Source organism: Procambarus clarkii, chromosome 16, assembly GCF_040958095.1.
Source record: "Procambarus clarkii isolate CNS0578487 chromosome 16, FALCON_Pclarkii_2.0, whole genome shotgun sequence".
Classification (NCBI taxonomy): Eukaryota; Metazoa; Arthropoda; class Malacostraca; order Decapoda; family Cambaridae; genus Procambarus; species Procambarus clarkii.
In genome coordinates, this window is record NC_091165.1 from 13,704,603 (window position 1) to 13,719,795 (window position 15,193).

At 51.6% G+C, this 15,193-nt stretch overlaps 2 protein-coding genes across 2 annotated transcripts in view; one reads left to right on the forward strand and one right to left on the reverse strand.

Moving 5' to 3' along the window:
• Window positions 1-2,688: 2,688 nt before the first annotated feature.
• Window positions 2,689-3,045, reverse strand: LOC123751786 (octapeptide-repeat protein T2-like). Its single transcript, XM_045733868.1, has one exon. The coding sequence runs from the start codon at window positions 3,043-3,045 to the stop codon at window positions 2,689-2,691; it is 357 nt and encodes a 118-aa protein (XP_045589824.1).
• A 504-nt stretch (window positions 3,046-3,549) lies between these two features.
• Window positions 3,550-15,193, forward strand: part of LOC138365224 (ras-interacting protein RIP3-like) — a 25,586-nt gene continuing 13,942 nt past the window's right edge. Inside the window, exons 1-3 of the mRNA XM_069325488.1 lie at window positions 3,550-3,816; window positions 4,849-5,422; window positions 10,391-10,502. Coding sequence (XP_069181589.1) covers window positions 3,550-3,816; window positions 4,849-5,422; window positions 10,391-10,502 — 953 coding nt within the window. The remainder of the gene's footprint in view (window positions 3,817-4,848; window positions 5,423-10,390; window positions 10,503-15,193) is intronic.

A 15,193-nucleotide genomic window follows, 5' to 3' on the forward strand; every position in this document is an offset into this window, starting at 1 on the left:
TATAGACATAAGCGAACAGGACACCTACTGGCGAGCCCATTGCTGCTCCATGGATATGTGGTTACATGTGTTCCCAGGAGGGGGGTAGAAGGGGACATCTTTGTGAACTTCTCCAGAAGGCTTCTATGGGTGGTCTCTGGGATAGCCAACTTGGGTGTCGTGTTCACGGTATAATCCTTGTACATTATTAGGTTGACTGTAGAGTGTACGGGGACATTGGTGGATGAGTCAACGTCAAGTGAGGTTATTATATCCTCGGGTTTGTTGGCCTTCATGATATCAATGCTCAGTGAGAAGGTCTGAACTTCAGGGCACAGTCCTGGCACCACTGCTTTTCCTTATTCTCATATCAGATATAGAGAAAAATACAGGTCACAGCTCCGTGTCATCTTTTGCAGATGACACAATTTTTTTTTATAAAAATTACTTCTGTAGAAGACATTGAAACACTACAGCTCATATTACTAGTCCTCGACTGGGCAGCAGAAAATCACACGATGTTTAACAGTGATAAATCCATGGTGCCTAGATTTGGTAAAATGAGGACCTTAAACAAGATTGTGTCTTGTACAGAATACAAGACACAATGAAATCTACCTATCGTAGAAAAGCAACATGTAAATGATCTGGGAATAATGATGACTGACGGCTTAACATTTAGGGAGCATAACCAAGCAAATATAGGGTCAGCTAGACAAATGATAAAACGGATTGCGAGAACATTCAAATCTGGATCGAATTATTGTAGTTCATACTATTCGGATTTATTGTACTGCCCTGCCTTGCTTGGCCTTGCCCTGCCTTGCTTGGCCTTGCCCTGCCTTGCTTGGCCTTGCCCTGCCTTGCTTGGCCTTGCCCTGCCTTGCTTGGCCTTGCCCTGCCTTGCTTGGCCTTGCCCTGCCTTGCTTGGCCTTGCCCTGCCTTGCTTGGCCTTGCCCTGCCTTGCTTGGCCTTGCTTGGCCTTGCCCTGCCTTGCTTGGCCTTGCCCTGCCTTGCTTGGCCTTGCCCTGCCTTGCTTGGCCTTGCCCTGCCTTGCTTGGCCTTGCCCTGCCTTGCTTGGCCTTGCCCTGCCTTGCTTGGCCTTGCTTGGCCTTGCCTTGCCCTGCCTTGCTTGGCCTTGCCCTGCCTTGCTTGGCCTTGCCCTGCCTTGCTTGGCCTTGCTCTGCCTTGCTTGGCCTTGCTTGGCCTTGCCTTGCCCTGCCTTGCTTGGCCTTGCCTTGCCTTGCCCTGCCTTGCTTGGCCTTGCCTTGCCTTGCCCTGCCTTGCTTGGCCTTGCCTTGCCCTGCCTTGCTTGGCCTTGCCTTGCCCTGCCTTGCTTGGCCTTGCCTTGCCCTGCCTTGCTTGGCCTTGCCTTGCCCTGCCTTGCTTGGCCTTGCCTTGCCCTGCCTTGCTTGGCCTTGCCCTGCCTTGCTTGGCCTTGCCCTGCCTTGCTTGGCCTTGCCCTGCCTTGCTTGGCCTTGCCTTGCCTTGCTTGGCCTTGTCCTGCCTTGCTTGGCCTTGCCTTGCCTTGCTTGGCCTTGTCCTACCTTGCTTGGCCTTGCCTTGCCCTGCCTTGCTTGGCCTTGCCCTGCCTTGCTTGGCCTTGCCCTGCCTTGCTTGGCCTTGTCCTGCCTTGCTTGGCCTTGCCCTGCCTTGCTTGGCCTTGTCCTGCCTTGCTTGGCCTTGCCTTGCCCTGCCTTGCTTGGCCTTGCCCTGCCTTGCTTGGCCTTGCCCTGCCTTGCTTGGCCTTGCCCTGCCTTGCTTGGCCCTGCCTTGCCTTGCCTTGCCCTGCCTTGCTTGGCCTTGCCTTGCCCTGCCTTGCTTGGCCTTGCCTTGCCCTGCCTTGCTTGGCCTTGCCTTGCCCTGCCTTGCTTGCCTTGCCTTGCCCTGCCTTGCTTGGCCTTGCCTTGCCCTGCCTTGCTTGGCCTTGCCTTGCCCTGCCTTGCTTGGCCTTGCCTTGCCCTGCCTTGCTTGGCCTTGCCCTGCCTTGCTTGGCCTTGCCTTGCCCTGCCTTGCTTGGCCCTGCCTTGCTTGGCCTTGCCCTGCCTTGCTTGGCCTTGCCCTGCCTTGCCCTGCCTTGCTTGGCCTTGCCCTGCCTTGCTTGGCCTTGCCCTGCCTTGCTTGGCCTTGCCCTGCCTTGCTTGGCCTTGCCCTGCCTTGCTTGGCCTTGCCCTGCCTTGCTTGGCCTTGCCCTGCCTTGCCCTGCCTTGCTTGGCCTTGCCCTGCCTTGCTTGGCCTTGCCCTGCCTTGCTTGGCCTTGCCCTGCCTTGCTTGGCCTTGCCCTGCCTTGCTTGGCCTTGCCCTGCCTTGCCCTGCCTTGAATACTGCTCGGTGCTCCCGTCCCTCACAGAGCAGGAGAAAGGGCGGCAACAGGGAATACCGAGAACATCTCCGGCACTCAGACACCATTAAGCACCTAAATTATCGTGACCGTCTCAAAGCATTCAGAACGTTCTCTCTATAAAGTAGACGAGAGAGGTATCAAATAATATATTAATGGAAATTACTGGACGGGCAGGTCCAAAAATTTACACAGTAAAATATCGAACTGGAATGGGCGATATGGATGAAAGTGGAGAGTAGAGGTGCCATAGGCACAGCCAGAGAACACTGAACATCAGAGGTCCACAGGTGTTCAGTATTCTCTCAGCAATTTCATCCTCCGTTCTTCTTGCAACATTAGGTGCGGCTAGCCTTAATCTTCTGGCCTCAACTCTTGGACTCCCGTCCCCTATCCCTCATCCCCAGCTCTCGTCCCCTATCCCTCATCCCCAGCTCTCGTCCCTTATCCCTCATCCCCAGCTCTCGTCCCCTATCCCTCATCCCCAGCTCTCGTCCCTTATCCCTCATCCCCAGCTCTCGTCCCCTATCCCTCATCCCCAGCTCTCGTCCCCTATCCCTCATCCCCAGCTCTCGTCCCTTATCCCTCATCCCCAGCTCTCGTCCCCTATCCCTCATCCCCAGCTCTCGTCCCTTATCCCTCATCCCCAGCTCTCGTCCCCTATCCCTCATCCCCAGCTCACGTCCCTTATCCCTCATCCCCAGCTCTCGTCCCCTATCCCTCATCCCCAGCTCTCGTCCCTTATCCCCAGCTCTCGTCCCCTATCCCTCATCCCCAGCTCTCGTCCCTTATCCCTCATCCCCAGCTCTCGTCCCCTATCCCTCATCCCCAGCTCTCGTCCCTTATCCCTCATCCCCAGCTCTCGTCCCTTATCCCTCATCTCCAGCTCTCATCTCCGCTATCCTCCAGCTTACAGCACCCGTCCACTATCCCCTCCAGCTCTCGTGCTCACTATCCTTCACCTTAGAGCACCCGTCCCCTATCCCCTTCCCTCCAGCTGCCGCCACCTATCCCTCATCACCGTGACCTGGACAAACGAGCCAGGCAGTAGTCCGGAGTATTAATCACCTCTGCCTCTAATAGTTCCTCTCACCAATTAACGCTGATGGCGTTAATTGCATTATACGAGACAAAGAAGAAAAATTACCTTGTTTACACTAATAGAATGTAAGCGATCACGGCTAGGTGATGTCAGCAGTGTCAGCAGGTGGGCAGGGGGCCAGATGGGCATGTCGGTAGGCTGTCAGGAGGCGGGCAGTGTCGGGAGGCGGGCAGTGTCGGGAGGCGGGCAGTGTCGGGAGGCGGGCAGTGTCGGGAGGCGGGCAGTGTCAGGAGGCGGGCAGTGTCAGGAGGCGGGCAGTGTCAGGAGGCGGGCAGTGAGCAGTGTCAGGAGGCGAGCAGTGAGCAGTGTCAGGAGGCGAGCAGTGAGCAGTGTCAGGAGGCGAGCAGTGAGCAGTGTCAGGAGGCGAGCAGTGAGCAGTGTCAGGAGGCGAGCAGTGAGCAGTGTCAGGAGGTGAGCAGTGTCAGGAGGCGGGCAGTGAGCAGTGTCAGGAGGCGGGCAGTGAGCAGTATCAGGAGGCGGGCAGTGAGCAGTGTCAGGAGGCGGGCAGTGAGCAGTGTCAGGAGGCGGGCAGTGAGCAGTGTCAGGAGGCGGGCAGTGAGCAGTGTCAGGAGGCGGGCAGTGAGCAGTGTCAGGAGGCGGGCAGTGAGCAGTGTCAGGAGGCGAGCAGTGAGCAGTGTCAGGAGGCGGGCAGTGTCAGGAGGCGAGCAGTGAGCAGTGTCGGGAGGCGAGCAGTGTCAGGAGGCGGGCAGTGAGCAGTGTCAGGAGGCGAGCAGTGAGCAGTGTCAGGAGGCGAGCAGTGAGCAGTGTCAGGAGGCGGGCAGTGAGCAGTGTCAGGAGGCGGGCAGTGTCAGGAGGCGAGCAGTGAGCAGTGTCGGGAGGCGGGCAGTGAGCAGTGTCAGGAGGCGGGCAGTGAGCAGTGTCAGGAGGCGAGCAGTGAGCAGTGTCAGGAGGCGAGCAGTGAGCAGTGTCAGGAGGCGGGCAGTGAGCAGTGTCAGGAGGCGGGCAGTGTCAGGAGGCGAGCAGTGAGCAGTGTCAGGAGGCGAGCAGTGAGCAGTGTCGGGAGGCGAGCAGTGAGCAGTGTCAGGAGGCGGGCAGTGAGCAGTGTCAGGAGGCGAGCAGTGTCAGGAGGCGAGCAGTGAGCAGTGTCAGGAGGCGGGCAGTGAGCAGTGTCAGGAGGCGAGCAGTGAGCAGTGTCAGGAGGCGGGCAGTGAGCAGTGTCAGGAGGCGAGCAGTGAGCAGTGTCAGGAGGCGGGCAGTGTCAGGAGGCGAGCAGTGAGCAGTGTCAGGAGGCGAGCAGTGAGCAGTGTCAGGAGGCGGGCAGTGAGCAGTGTCAGGAGGCGAGCAGTGAGCAGTGTCAGGAGGCGGGCAGTGAGCAGTGTCAGGAGGCGGGCAGTGAGCAGTGTCAGGAGGCGGGCAGTGAGCAGTATCAGGAGGCGGGCAGTGAGCAGTGTCAGGAGGCGAGCAGTGTCAGGAGGCGGGCAGTGAGCAGTGTCAGGAGGCGGGCAGTGAGCAGTATCAGGAGGCGGGCAGTGAGCAGTGTCAGGAGGCGGGCAGTGAGCAGTGTCAGGAGGCGGGCAGTGAGCAGTGTCAGGAGGCGGGCAGTGAGCAGTGTCAGGAGGCGGGCAGTGAGCAGTGTCAGGAGGCGGGCAGTGAGCAGTGTCAGGAGGCGGGCAGTGAGCAGTGTCAGGAGGCGGGCAGTGAGCAGTGTCAGGAGGCGGGCAGTGAGCAGTGTCAGGAGGCGGGCAGTGAGCAGTGTCAGGAGGCGAGCAGTGAGCAGTGTCAGGAGGCGAGCAGTGAGCAGTGTCAGGAGGCGAGCAGTGAGCAGTGTCAGGAGGCGGGCAGTGAGCAGTGTCAGGAGGCGGGCAGTGAGCAGTGTCAGGAGGCGAGCAGTGTCAGGAGGCGGGCAGTGAGCAGTGTCAGGAGGCGAGCAGTGTCAGGAGGCGGGCAGTGTCAGGAGGCGGGGAGTGAGCAGTGTCAGGAGGCGGGCAATGAGCAGTGTCAGGAGGCGGGCAGTGTCAGGAGGCGGGCAGTGTCAGGAGGCGGGTAGTTTCAGGAGGCGGGTAGTGTCGGGAGGCGGGTAGTGTCGGGAGGCGGGCAGTGTCGGGAGGCGGGCAGTGTCGGGAGGCGGGCAGTGTCGGGAGGCGGGCAGTGTCAGGAGGCGGGCAGTGTCAGGAGGCGGGCAGTGTCAGGAGGCGGGTAGTTTCAGGAGGCGGGTAGTGTCGGGAGGCGGGCAGTGTCGGGAGGCGGGCAGTGTCGGGAGGCGGGCAGTGTCAGGAGGCGGGTAGTTTCAGGAGGCGGGCAGTGTCGGGAGGCGGGCAGTGTCGGGAGGCGGGCAGTGTCGGGAGGCGGGCAGTGTCGGGAGGCGGGCAGTGTCGGGAGGCGGGCAGTGTCGGGAGGCGGGCAGTGTCGCCAGCCTCACCATCCTCGCAAGCCTCGCCAGCGTCACCATCCTCGCCAGCCTCGCCATCCTCACCATCCTCGCCAGCCTCGCCATCCTCACCATCCTCGCCAGCCTCACCATCCTCGCAAGCCTCGCCAGCCTCACCATCCTCGCAAGCCTCGCCAGCCTCACCAGCCTCACCAGCCTCACCATCCTCGCCACAAGTGGTAATCTCCTAACAGGAGGGACCTTCCCCAGGCTATATCCTCACCCCAGCTTCTAGTGCTGCCTGGTGACTGTCAGGTCTGTGGCGAGTGATTAATATGGCGTATTAATGTAAGCCTCGCCTAGCTCATATCTGCAGGATATATCTGAGCTGCTGAGAGCCCGGGCTCACCCCTGCATGTTGCACAGCTTAGGATAATCTCCATATACAAGTATTATGGCTATTATAGCACCTGGGACGCCGAGTAAACACCTTCACTGAAAGAGAGCAACCTACAAAATCACTCCGTCAATGCAAACTAAACGAGTGTGTCATACACCGGGGGTGTATTAAGTCAAGAACACCTCTCAGGATAAGGCAGAGTCACAGTATGATAGAGGGATGCTAGGATGAAGAGGTATACACAGTGAAGGATCTCAAGTGTTGCTGATATACATAAACACTAACAGATGAAGTAAGCTGGTTCTTATCAGTCCTTGATGACCATACTAAACTAATGAGGCAGACCATAACAACGGAGGGCTGATGTACGTTGACAAATGAACTAGACACTCCAGAGATGGCCTGAGAAATAACTACTGGTCTCTAACACAGACAACTGCAAGTTTATGAGAGTAGGAATAGGAGCAAGTGCACGAGGAAGCCGGTCGGCCGAGCGAACAGCACGCTGGACTTGTGATCCTGTGGTCCTGGGTTCGATCCCAGGCGCCGGAGAGTAACAATGGGCAGAGTTTTTCACCCTATGCCCCTGTTACCTAGCAGTAAAATAGGTACCTGGGTGTTAGTCAGCTGTCACAGGCTGCTTCCTGGGGGTGGAGGCCTGGTCGAGGACAGGGCCGCGGGTACACTAAAAAATGCCCCGAAATCATCTCAAGGTAACCTCAAGGTAACGAGGAAGGGAAGCCAACTTACCATTAAAGCAACAGAGGAAGGTTTGCGTAGACTTGATCAAACTCCAGAAGCACATTTCAGCAGAATTACAACAGCAGCGTATGGCATGTTGGCAAGCGACTGGAACCTGGACAAAGGACCTTTATAAGTGAAGGTGAAGCTCACACTTGAGTATGCCGCCCTGGCATGGAAATATTACTCAAAGAAACACAAAACAAAACTTGAAATGATTAAAAAATATGCACTAATTATCGTTCCTAAGCTGAAGGGAACTGGATCGCACCACACTAGATGAAAGAAAGAATTGTGCAAACATGATAAAGACGTACAAGATTCTAACTGGAACAAACAAACACACACACATACACACACCCTAAACATTATCTGGAATACCCTGGAACATTATATAACACAGTGCAGAGTTACCCAATAAGATTTCAACCTAGATTCAACAGAGCAGAAAAAGTTGTTAAACACATGGGACAAAAATCTTACTGAAGCAACCATACGAGTCAAAATACTCATACTCCGCCCAAGTAAAACAGAAACAAGCAACACTTAGTGGGCCAGCCAGAGGCTTAGGGCCCGCGCAGTGGGCCAGCCAGAGGCTTAGGGCCCGCGTAGGAATATCCCTGCAAAAAAAAAAAAAAGCGGCATACGCTGGGTTGGCCAACATAAGAACTGCCTTTAGAAACTTGTGTAAGGAATCTTTTAGGACCCTGTATACCACTTATGTCAGACCAATCCTGGAATATGCACCTCCTGCCTGGAGTCCATACCTAGTTAAACACACGACAAAGTTAGAGAAGATTCAGCGGTATGCCACCAGACTCGTCCAGGAGCTGAGAGGTATGAGCTACGAGGAAAGGCTAAAGGAGCTGAACCTCACGTCGCTGGACAACAGGAACAGTAAGGGAAGACATGATAACCACCTACAAAATTCTCAGGGGAATTGACAGGGTGGACAAAGATAAACTCGTTAGCACGGGTGGAACACGAACTAGGGGGACACAAGTGGAAACTGAGTACCTAAATGAGCCACAGAGACGTTAGCAAGAACTTTTTCAGTGTCAGTAGTTAACAGGTGGAATGCATAAGACAGTGATGTGGTGGAGGCTGACTCCATACACAATTTCAAATGTACAAATGATAGAGCCCAGTAGGCTCAGGAATCTGTACACCAGTTGATAGTTGAGAGGCGGGACCAAAGAGCCAAAGCTCAACCCCTGCAAGCACAGCTAAGTGAGTACACACACGCACAGAGCAGTGATTTTGTAATGTCACTTGAAAGGACGAATTGCCTCGTTGCTGGAAGAAGGCAACTATGATATCAGTTTACAAGAAAGAAGATAGAGAAGAGGCACATAACTACAGACCAGTCTCACTGACAAACATCTGCAAAGTACTCGAAAGAATAATAAGAATGAGAATAGTTACACTTCTAGAGATAATTAAACAGACATCATCATGACTTCAGGGAAGGGAAATCGTGCCGAACGAACCTACTAGAGTTCTCTGATAAAGTAACGACAATAATACAGGACAGAGAAGGTTGGGCAGTTTGCATATTTCTGAACTGCCAAAAAGTCTTTAATACAGTACCTCATAAGAGATTACTAAACAAACGCGAGAGGCAGGCGGGATAAGTAAGTGAAAAGCGCTAACATGAGAATTAGAATAATGAATTACCGAACAAACATGAGTCGGAGACTAACAGTCTCTAATAGCAACTGTTAGTCTCGGAGACTAACACAGACTAACAGAGACTAACAGCGGAGTACCTCAAGGATCGGTGCTGGGATGTATACTATTTCTCATTTATGTAATTGACCTAGCTACAGGAGTTGAGTCTTGTGTCAGTGTTTGCAGACGATGCAAAACTAGTAAGATGAATGTGACAGATGAGTACAAGATTCCCCAAGATGACTTAACAAGCTGCAGAGTTGGTCCGAGAAATGGCTTCCGGAGTTCAACGCCAGCAAGTGTAAAGTGGTGGGAATGATAACAGGGAACAGGAGACAAAGAAAGACAAAACCAAATGATAGCAAGTTATCTCCCGATAACGACCAAAGAGAACGAAAAGACCTGGGAGTAGACATAACACTATACCTAACTCAGGAGGCTAATGTAAATAGGATAACGTTAGCTAGTGCTAGTGCTAGTGCTAGTGCTAGTGCTAGTGTAGTTAGCTACACTAGCAAATGTTCGATCATTCAGCAACATCATAAGGAGACATTTAGATGGCTGTACACCGCCTAAATGAGACCAGTATTAGAGAAGAGGGGAGGGGAGGGGTGGGGGTTAGATAAATATACATTATATTACGTACGTACATAGGTCGAGGGAGTCACTACATTAGACAAGCAACGGTTAATAAGCTTGGGTCCAAGAGCTAACGCCCCGATCCTGCAGGCACAAATAGAAGATACAAATAATAAACTCACGCTCACACTCGGTCACATACTTGCGCGCGTGCACTCACTCTCTCTCTCACACACACACACACACACACACACACACACACACACACACACACACACACACACACACACACACACACACACACACACACACATGGAATGCATCAGGAAGTGATGTGGTGGAGGCTGACTCCATACACAGTTTCAAGTGTAGATATGATAGAGCCCAATAGGCTCAGGAATCTGTACACACACACAAGACTAAGGAAAACAGAAGGGGCATATACTGAAAGTGACAAGGAAATCTGCGAGGCACTGAATGCCAGCTTCCATGGAGTGTTCACAACCGAGCCTGAGCAGCTCCCATTGTTAGAAGAGATTACCCCAAGATGAAAGACTACCAGATATAGAGTTGACAACTGGGAAGGTAATGAAACAGTTGACAATACTGGATGCTACTAAAGCGGTTGGGCCAGACAAAGTATCACCGTGGATACTAAAAGAGGGAACGCAGGCCCTCAGCGTGCCTCTGGCAGTGATCTTTAATGAGTCACTTATGTCAGGAGAATTGCCCAGTTGCTGGAAGAAGGCAAATGTACCGATTTTCAAGAAAGGCGATAGGGAGGAGTTACTTAACTATAGACCTGTATCACTGACAAGCATCCCCTGTAAAATACTTGAAAGAATAATTAGGCTACGACTGGTTGCACACCTGGAGAACGTTAAGTTTGTGAACAAACATCAACATGGGTTCTGGAAAGGGAAATCGTACCTAACAAACCTTTTGGAATTCTGTGATAAAATAACGAAGATAAGTCAGGACAGAGAAGGTTGGGCAGACTGCATATTTCTGGACTGCCAAAAAGCCTTTGATACAGTACCGCACATGAGACTGCTGTTCAAACTCGAGAGGCAGGCGGGAGTGGGAGGAAAAGACCCTAGCATGGATAAGGAACTACCTAACAGGAAGAAGACAGAGTTACGGTAAGGGGCGAGAAGTCGGACTGGCGAACAGTAACGAGTGGAGTACCACAAGGATCGGTACTGGGACCATCACTATTTCTAATATGTGTTAATGACATATTTACAGGAGTAGAGTCCTACATGTCGATGTTCGCGGATAACACAAAGTTGATGAGAAGAGTTGTGAAAGATGAGGACTGCAGGATCTTCCAAGAGGACTTGAACAGGTTGCAGAGATGGTCAGAGGAAAGGCTATTAGAGTTCAACACGAGCAAATGTAAAGTTATGGAAATGGGACTAGGTGATAGGAGACCAAAGGGACAGTACACAATGAAGGGGAACTGCCTACCTGTGACGATTCGAGAAAGAGACCTGGGGGTGGACGTAACACCTAATCTATCTCCTGAAGCACATACAAATAAGATAACGACAGCAGCGTACTCTACACTGGCAAAAGTTAGAACATCATTCAGAAATCTAAGTAAGGAGGCATTTAGGGCGCTTTACACAGCCTACGTGAGGCCAGTCTTAGAGTATGCCGCATCATCATGGAGTCCCCATCTGAAGAAGCATATAAGGAAACTGGAAAAGGTTCAGAGGTTTGCAACGAGACTCGTCCCAAAGTTACGAGCGATGGGGTATGAGGAGCGCCTGATGGAACTGTGCCTTACGACACTAGAAAAAAGAAGGGAGAGGAGGGGGGGACATGCTAGGAACGTATAAAATACTCAGGGAGATTGACAGAGTGGACATAGACGAAATGTTCACACGGAATAGTAACAGAACGAGGGGACATGGGTGGAAGCTGGAAACCCAGATGAGTCACAGAGATGTTAGGAAGTTTTCTTTTAGCGTGAGAGTAGTTGGAAAATGGAATGCACTTAAGGAACAGGTTGTGGAAGCAAACTCTATTCATAATTTTAAAACCAGGTAAGATAGGGAAATAGGACCGGAGTCATTGCTGTAAACAACCGATGCTCGAAAGGCGGGATCCAAGAGTCAATGCTCGATCCTGCAGACACAAATAGGTGAGTACACACACACACACACACACACACACACACACACACACACACACACACACACACACACACACACACACACACACACACACACACACACACACACACAGTGAGTAAGCACTCTTCACTAAATATTTCAAAAATTCACTAAGCCGCTGCATTTTATACAGACATTTAAGCTGCAAAAGATCACGGGATTAATTTTTTTAGTTTTGGCCACCAGAGGGCGTGTGTGTGTCATGCTTGGTCACCTCTAAGTTGGTGAGTGTGTGACGCTGCTCTCACACTGCTCTCTAAGTTGGTGAGTGTGTGACACTCTCTCACACACTGCTCTCACACGCTGCTCTCTAAGCTGGCGAGTGTGTGACGCTGCTCTCACACGCTGCTCTCTAAGCTGGTGAGTGTGTGACGCTGCTCTCACACGCTGCTCTCACACGCTGCTCTCTAAGTTGGTGAGTGTGTGACGCTGCTCTCACACGCTGCTCTCTAAGTTGGTGAGTGTGTGACACTCTCTCACACACTGCTCTCACACGCTGCTCTCTAAGCTGGCGAGTGTGTGACACTCTCTCACACGCTGCTCTCTAAGCTGGCGAGTGTGTGACGCTGCTCTCACACGCTGCTCTCTAAGCTGGTGAGTGTGTGACGCTGCTCTCACACGCTGCTCTCACACGCTGCTCTCTAAGTTGGTGAGTGTGTGACGCTGCTCTCACACGCTGCTCTCTAAGTTGGTGAGTGTGTGACACTCTCTCACACACTGCTCTCACACGCTGCTCTCTAAGCTGGCGAGTGTGTGACACTCTCTCACACGCTGCTCTCTAAGCTGGCGAGTGTGTGACGCTGCTCTCACACGCTGCTCTCTAAGCTGGTGAGTGTGTGACGCTGCTCTCACACGCTGCTCTCACACGCTGCTCTCTAAGCTGGCGAGTGTGTGACGCTGCTCTCACACACTGCTCTCTAAGCTGGCGAGTGTGTGACGCTGCTCTCACACGCTGCTCTCTAAGCTGGCGAGTGTGTGACGCTGCTCTCACACGCTGCTCTCTAAGCTGGCGAGTGTGTGACGCTGCTCTCACACACACTCAAGACGCCACACACGCCAAAGTCCCCAGGGAACTTTTGCAGGTATTACCCCAAATTTATTTGCGTCTAGATGACCTTACCACCCTGGGGGGAGGGGGGGGGGTCAATAGACCAATAATATTTGTGTTATCTCAAAATTTGCACAACTCACTTGAGATAAAATAGTACACAAATTTTGTATATAGATTTGTATTTTTTTTAACCTGCGTTACCATAATTTTTTTTTTATTTTTTAACAGCACTTTGGTTAATTTACCGCGGGTCCCTCTATAGTATTGAGGGAGTGGGGGCTCGGTACCCCCAGAAGGCGGGATGACCCACTCTGGTGTAACTAGTCATGATAGTTAGTAGGGGTGCTGGACTATTGATCACTAAGGGGGAACACGGGTAGTGGGGGGGGGGGGGAGGGGGATAGTACCATGGTCATTCTATGGGGAGGATAAAGTAATGGTGTACCTATTTAAAAGGGAGGACAAGGGGGGTACTTGTACCCCCTTTAATGAGAGCACAAGGGAGGGGAATAAGGGGATTAAAGGGGAGGATGGGGCGAAGCTGCCACCGCCCATTATTTTATTGATTAATGGAATGTCTGGTTACCTACCTTGTGTAGCTTCCGGGGATCATCGTCCCCGCGGCCCGGTCTCCGACTAGGCATTCCGGTTGGTCGTCTGGTCGACCAGGCTGTTGGACGTAGGCTGCTCGCAGCCTGACGTATGAATCACAGCCTGGTTGATCAGGTATTCTTTGGAGGTGTCTGTCGAGTTCTCTCTTGAACACTGTGAGGGGTCAGCCAGTTATGTCCCTTATGTGTAGTGGAAGCGTGTTGAACAGTCTCGGGCCTCTGATGTTGATAGTTCTCATGCAGCGTACCTATTGCACCTCTGCTTTTGAATGGGGGTATTTTGCACATCCTGCCATGCCTCTGGTCTCATGTGATGTAATCCTCGTGATCAGATTTGAAACCAGTCCCTCTAATATCTTCCACGTGTAGATTATTATTATGCATCTCTCTCTCTCTCTCTCTCTCTCTCTCTCTCTCTCTGTATTCTCTAGAGGATATAATATGTCCATTATATTTATTTATTATGGCCATTATGATAACCACTACTCAATATTCAGCGAGTGTTTTTCACTCTTGAACTTAAATACTTTGTAAAATATTGTACAGAATTATTTCCGTTGATTACTCATTTACCCAATATTCCCATGCATTACTAGCCTCCTGACTACCTCTTAGCATATGTAACTTTACTCTCACCATTTGTCTTCGTAAAGATACTAATATGAGCTGAGTCACTGATAGAAATCTGAGATGCTACACAACTGGACGGTTCCCCCTGACATTACGGCCACCTCGACACTCCAACCTGCCTCCTCACGCCCTTAACTGGAAGATCTTCTAGCAATCTTGTCTTAAAGTTATCTTGAGATGATTTCGGGGCTTAATGTCCCCGCGGCCCAGTCCTCGACCAGGCCTCCTTTTTGTTACACACCCCCAGGAAGCAGCCCGTTGCAACTGTCTAAGTCTCAGGTACCTATTTACTGCTAGGTAACAGGGGCATCAGGGCGAAAGAAACTCTGCCCATTTGTTTCCGCCTCCGCCGGGGATCGAACCCGGAACCTTAGGACTATGAATCCCGAGCGCTGTCCACTCAGCCGTCAGGCCACAGACAAGGATGGTAGACTAGTCTATCGTCCCCCACAAGGTCAAAGACCACTGTGAGTGGCCCGCAAGGTAAGCTATAGGCTCCTCCCACCTTCAGCTAGCCTGAGGCTACTTCACATTATCAGTATATGGCCATATCATATAGGCTTCCCAGAGCATCTCTTGTCTGTGCATATACTGTTCAAGTTTCAAGTCAATTTTATTCAGGAAAGTACATATATATTTGAATTACAAATATAATGCTGGATTTCTAGATAGAGCTAGTACATACAATACCTAAAGTCACTAGTGCGCTTAGCGTTTCGGGCAAAAATGCCTAGAATCTCTCCCTCTCTCTCTCTCGTTCCCAGATACGGCTCCGCATATCTACACTGTAAGAAAAGAATGTTTGTCTTTCCGAAGCTGGAGGACAGAGGCTTTGAGCTTGCCTCGCCCAACTTTGCAGGGAAACTGGTCTGAGGTCCGGGACAGATATAGTCCGGCTCCGGTCGGCCCAAGTTAAATATTTAAAGAAATATCAGCCTGTAAACCTCCCCCCCCCCATTCTTTATGTGCAAATTTTATTTGCGGATGATTTCCATAGGCCATTTTCATGATTTACCGGAACATGATGAACTGAATTCATTCGGATTACGGTCGTGAAGATAGTAGTGAAGATGATTATGGGGGAGGTAATTATCAGGGGAAAGCGCCAAGCCATTTCGACTATATAGCACTTGGAAGGGGGTCAGGATAAGGATTTGGGATGGGACGGACCCCCCCCCTCCCCACCTAGTTACATATAAACTATTCTTGGCATCATATCTCTCTATCTCCCTCTGAATAAAGCTTTTAATAAATATCTGATGATGGATTAGGCACTGTATGAAAACTGTAGTGTAGTAGAGACTTCCCCCGCGACCCAGAATACATCTTTGCTAATACATAATACATTACTACGATATATTATATGAAGACGGGTCATCTTGTTGGGTCAACTTCACTGTGTACTCACCTAGTTGTGCTTCCGGGGGTTGAGCTTCGGCTCTTTGGTCCCGCCTCTCAACTGTCAGTCAACTGGTGTACAGGTTCCTGAGCTTTCTGGGCTCTATCATATCTACATTTGAGACTGTGTATGGAGCCTCCATCACATCACTGTCTAATCTATTCCATTTGTTATAACTAC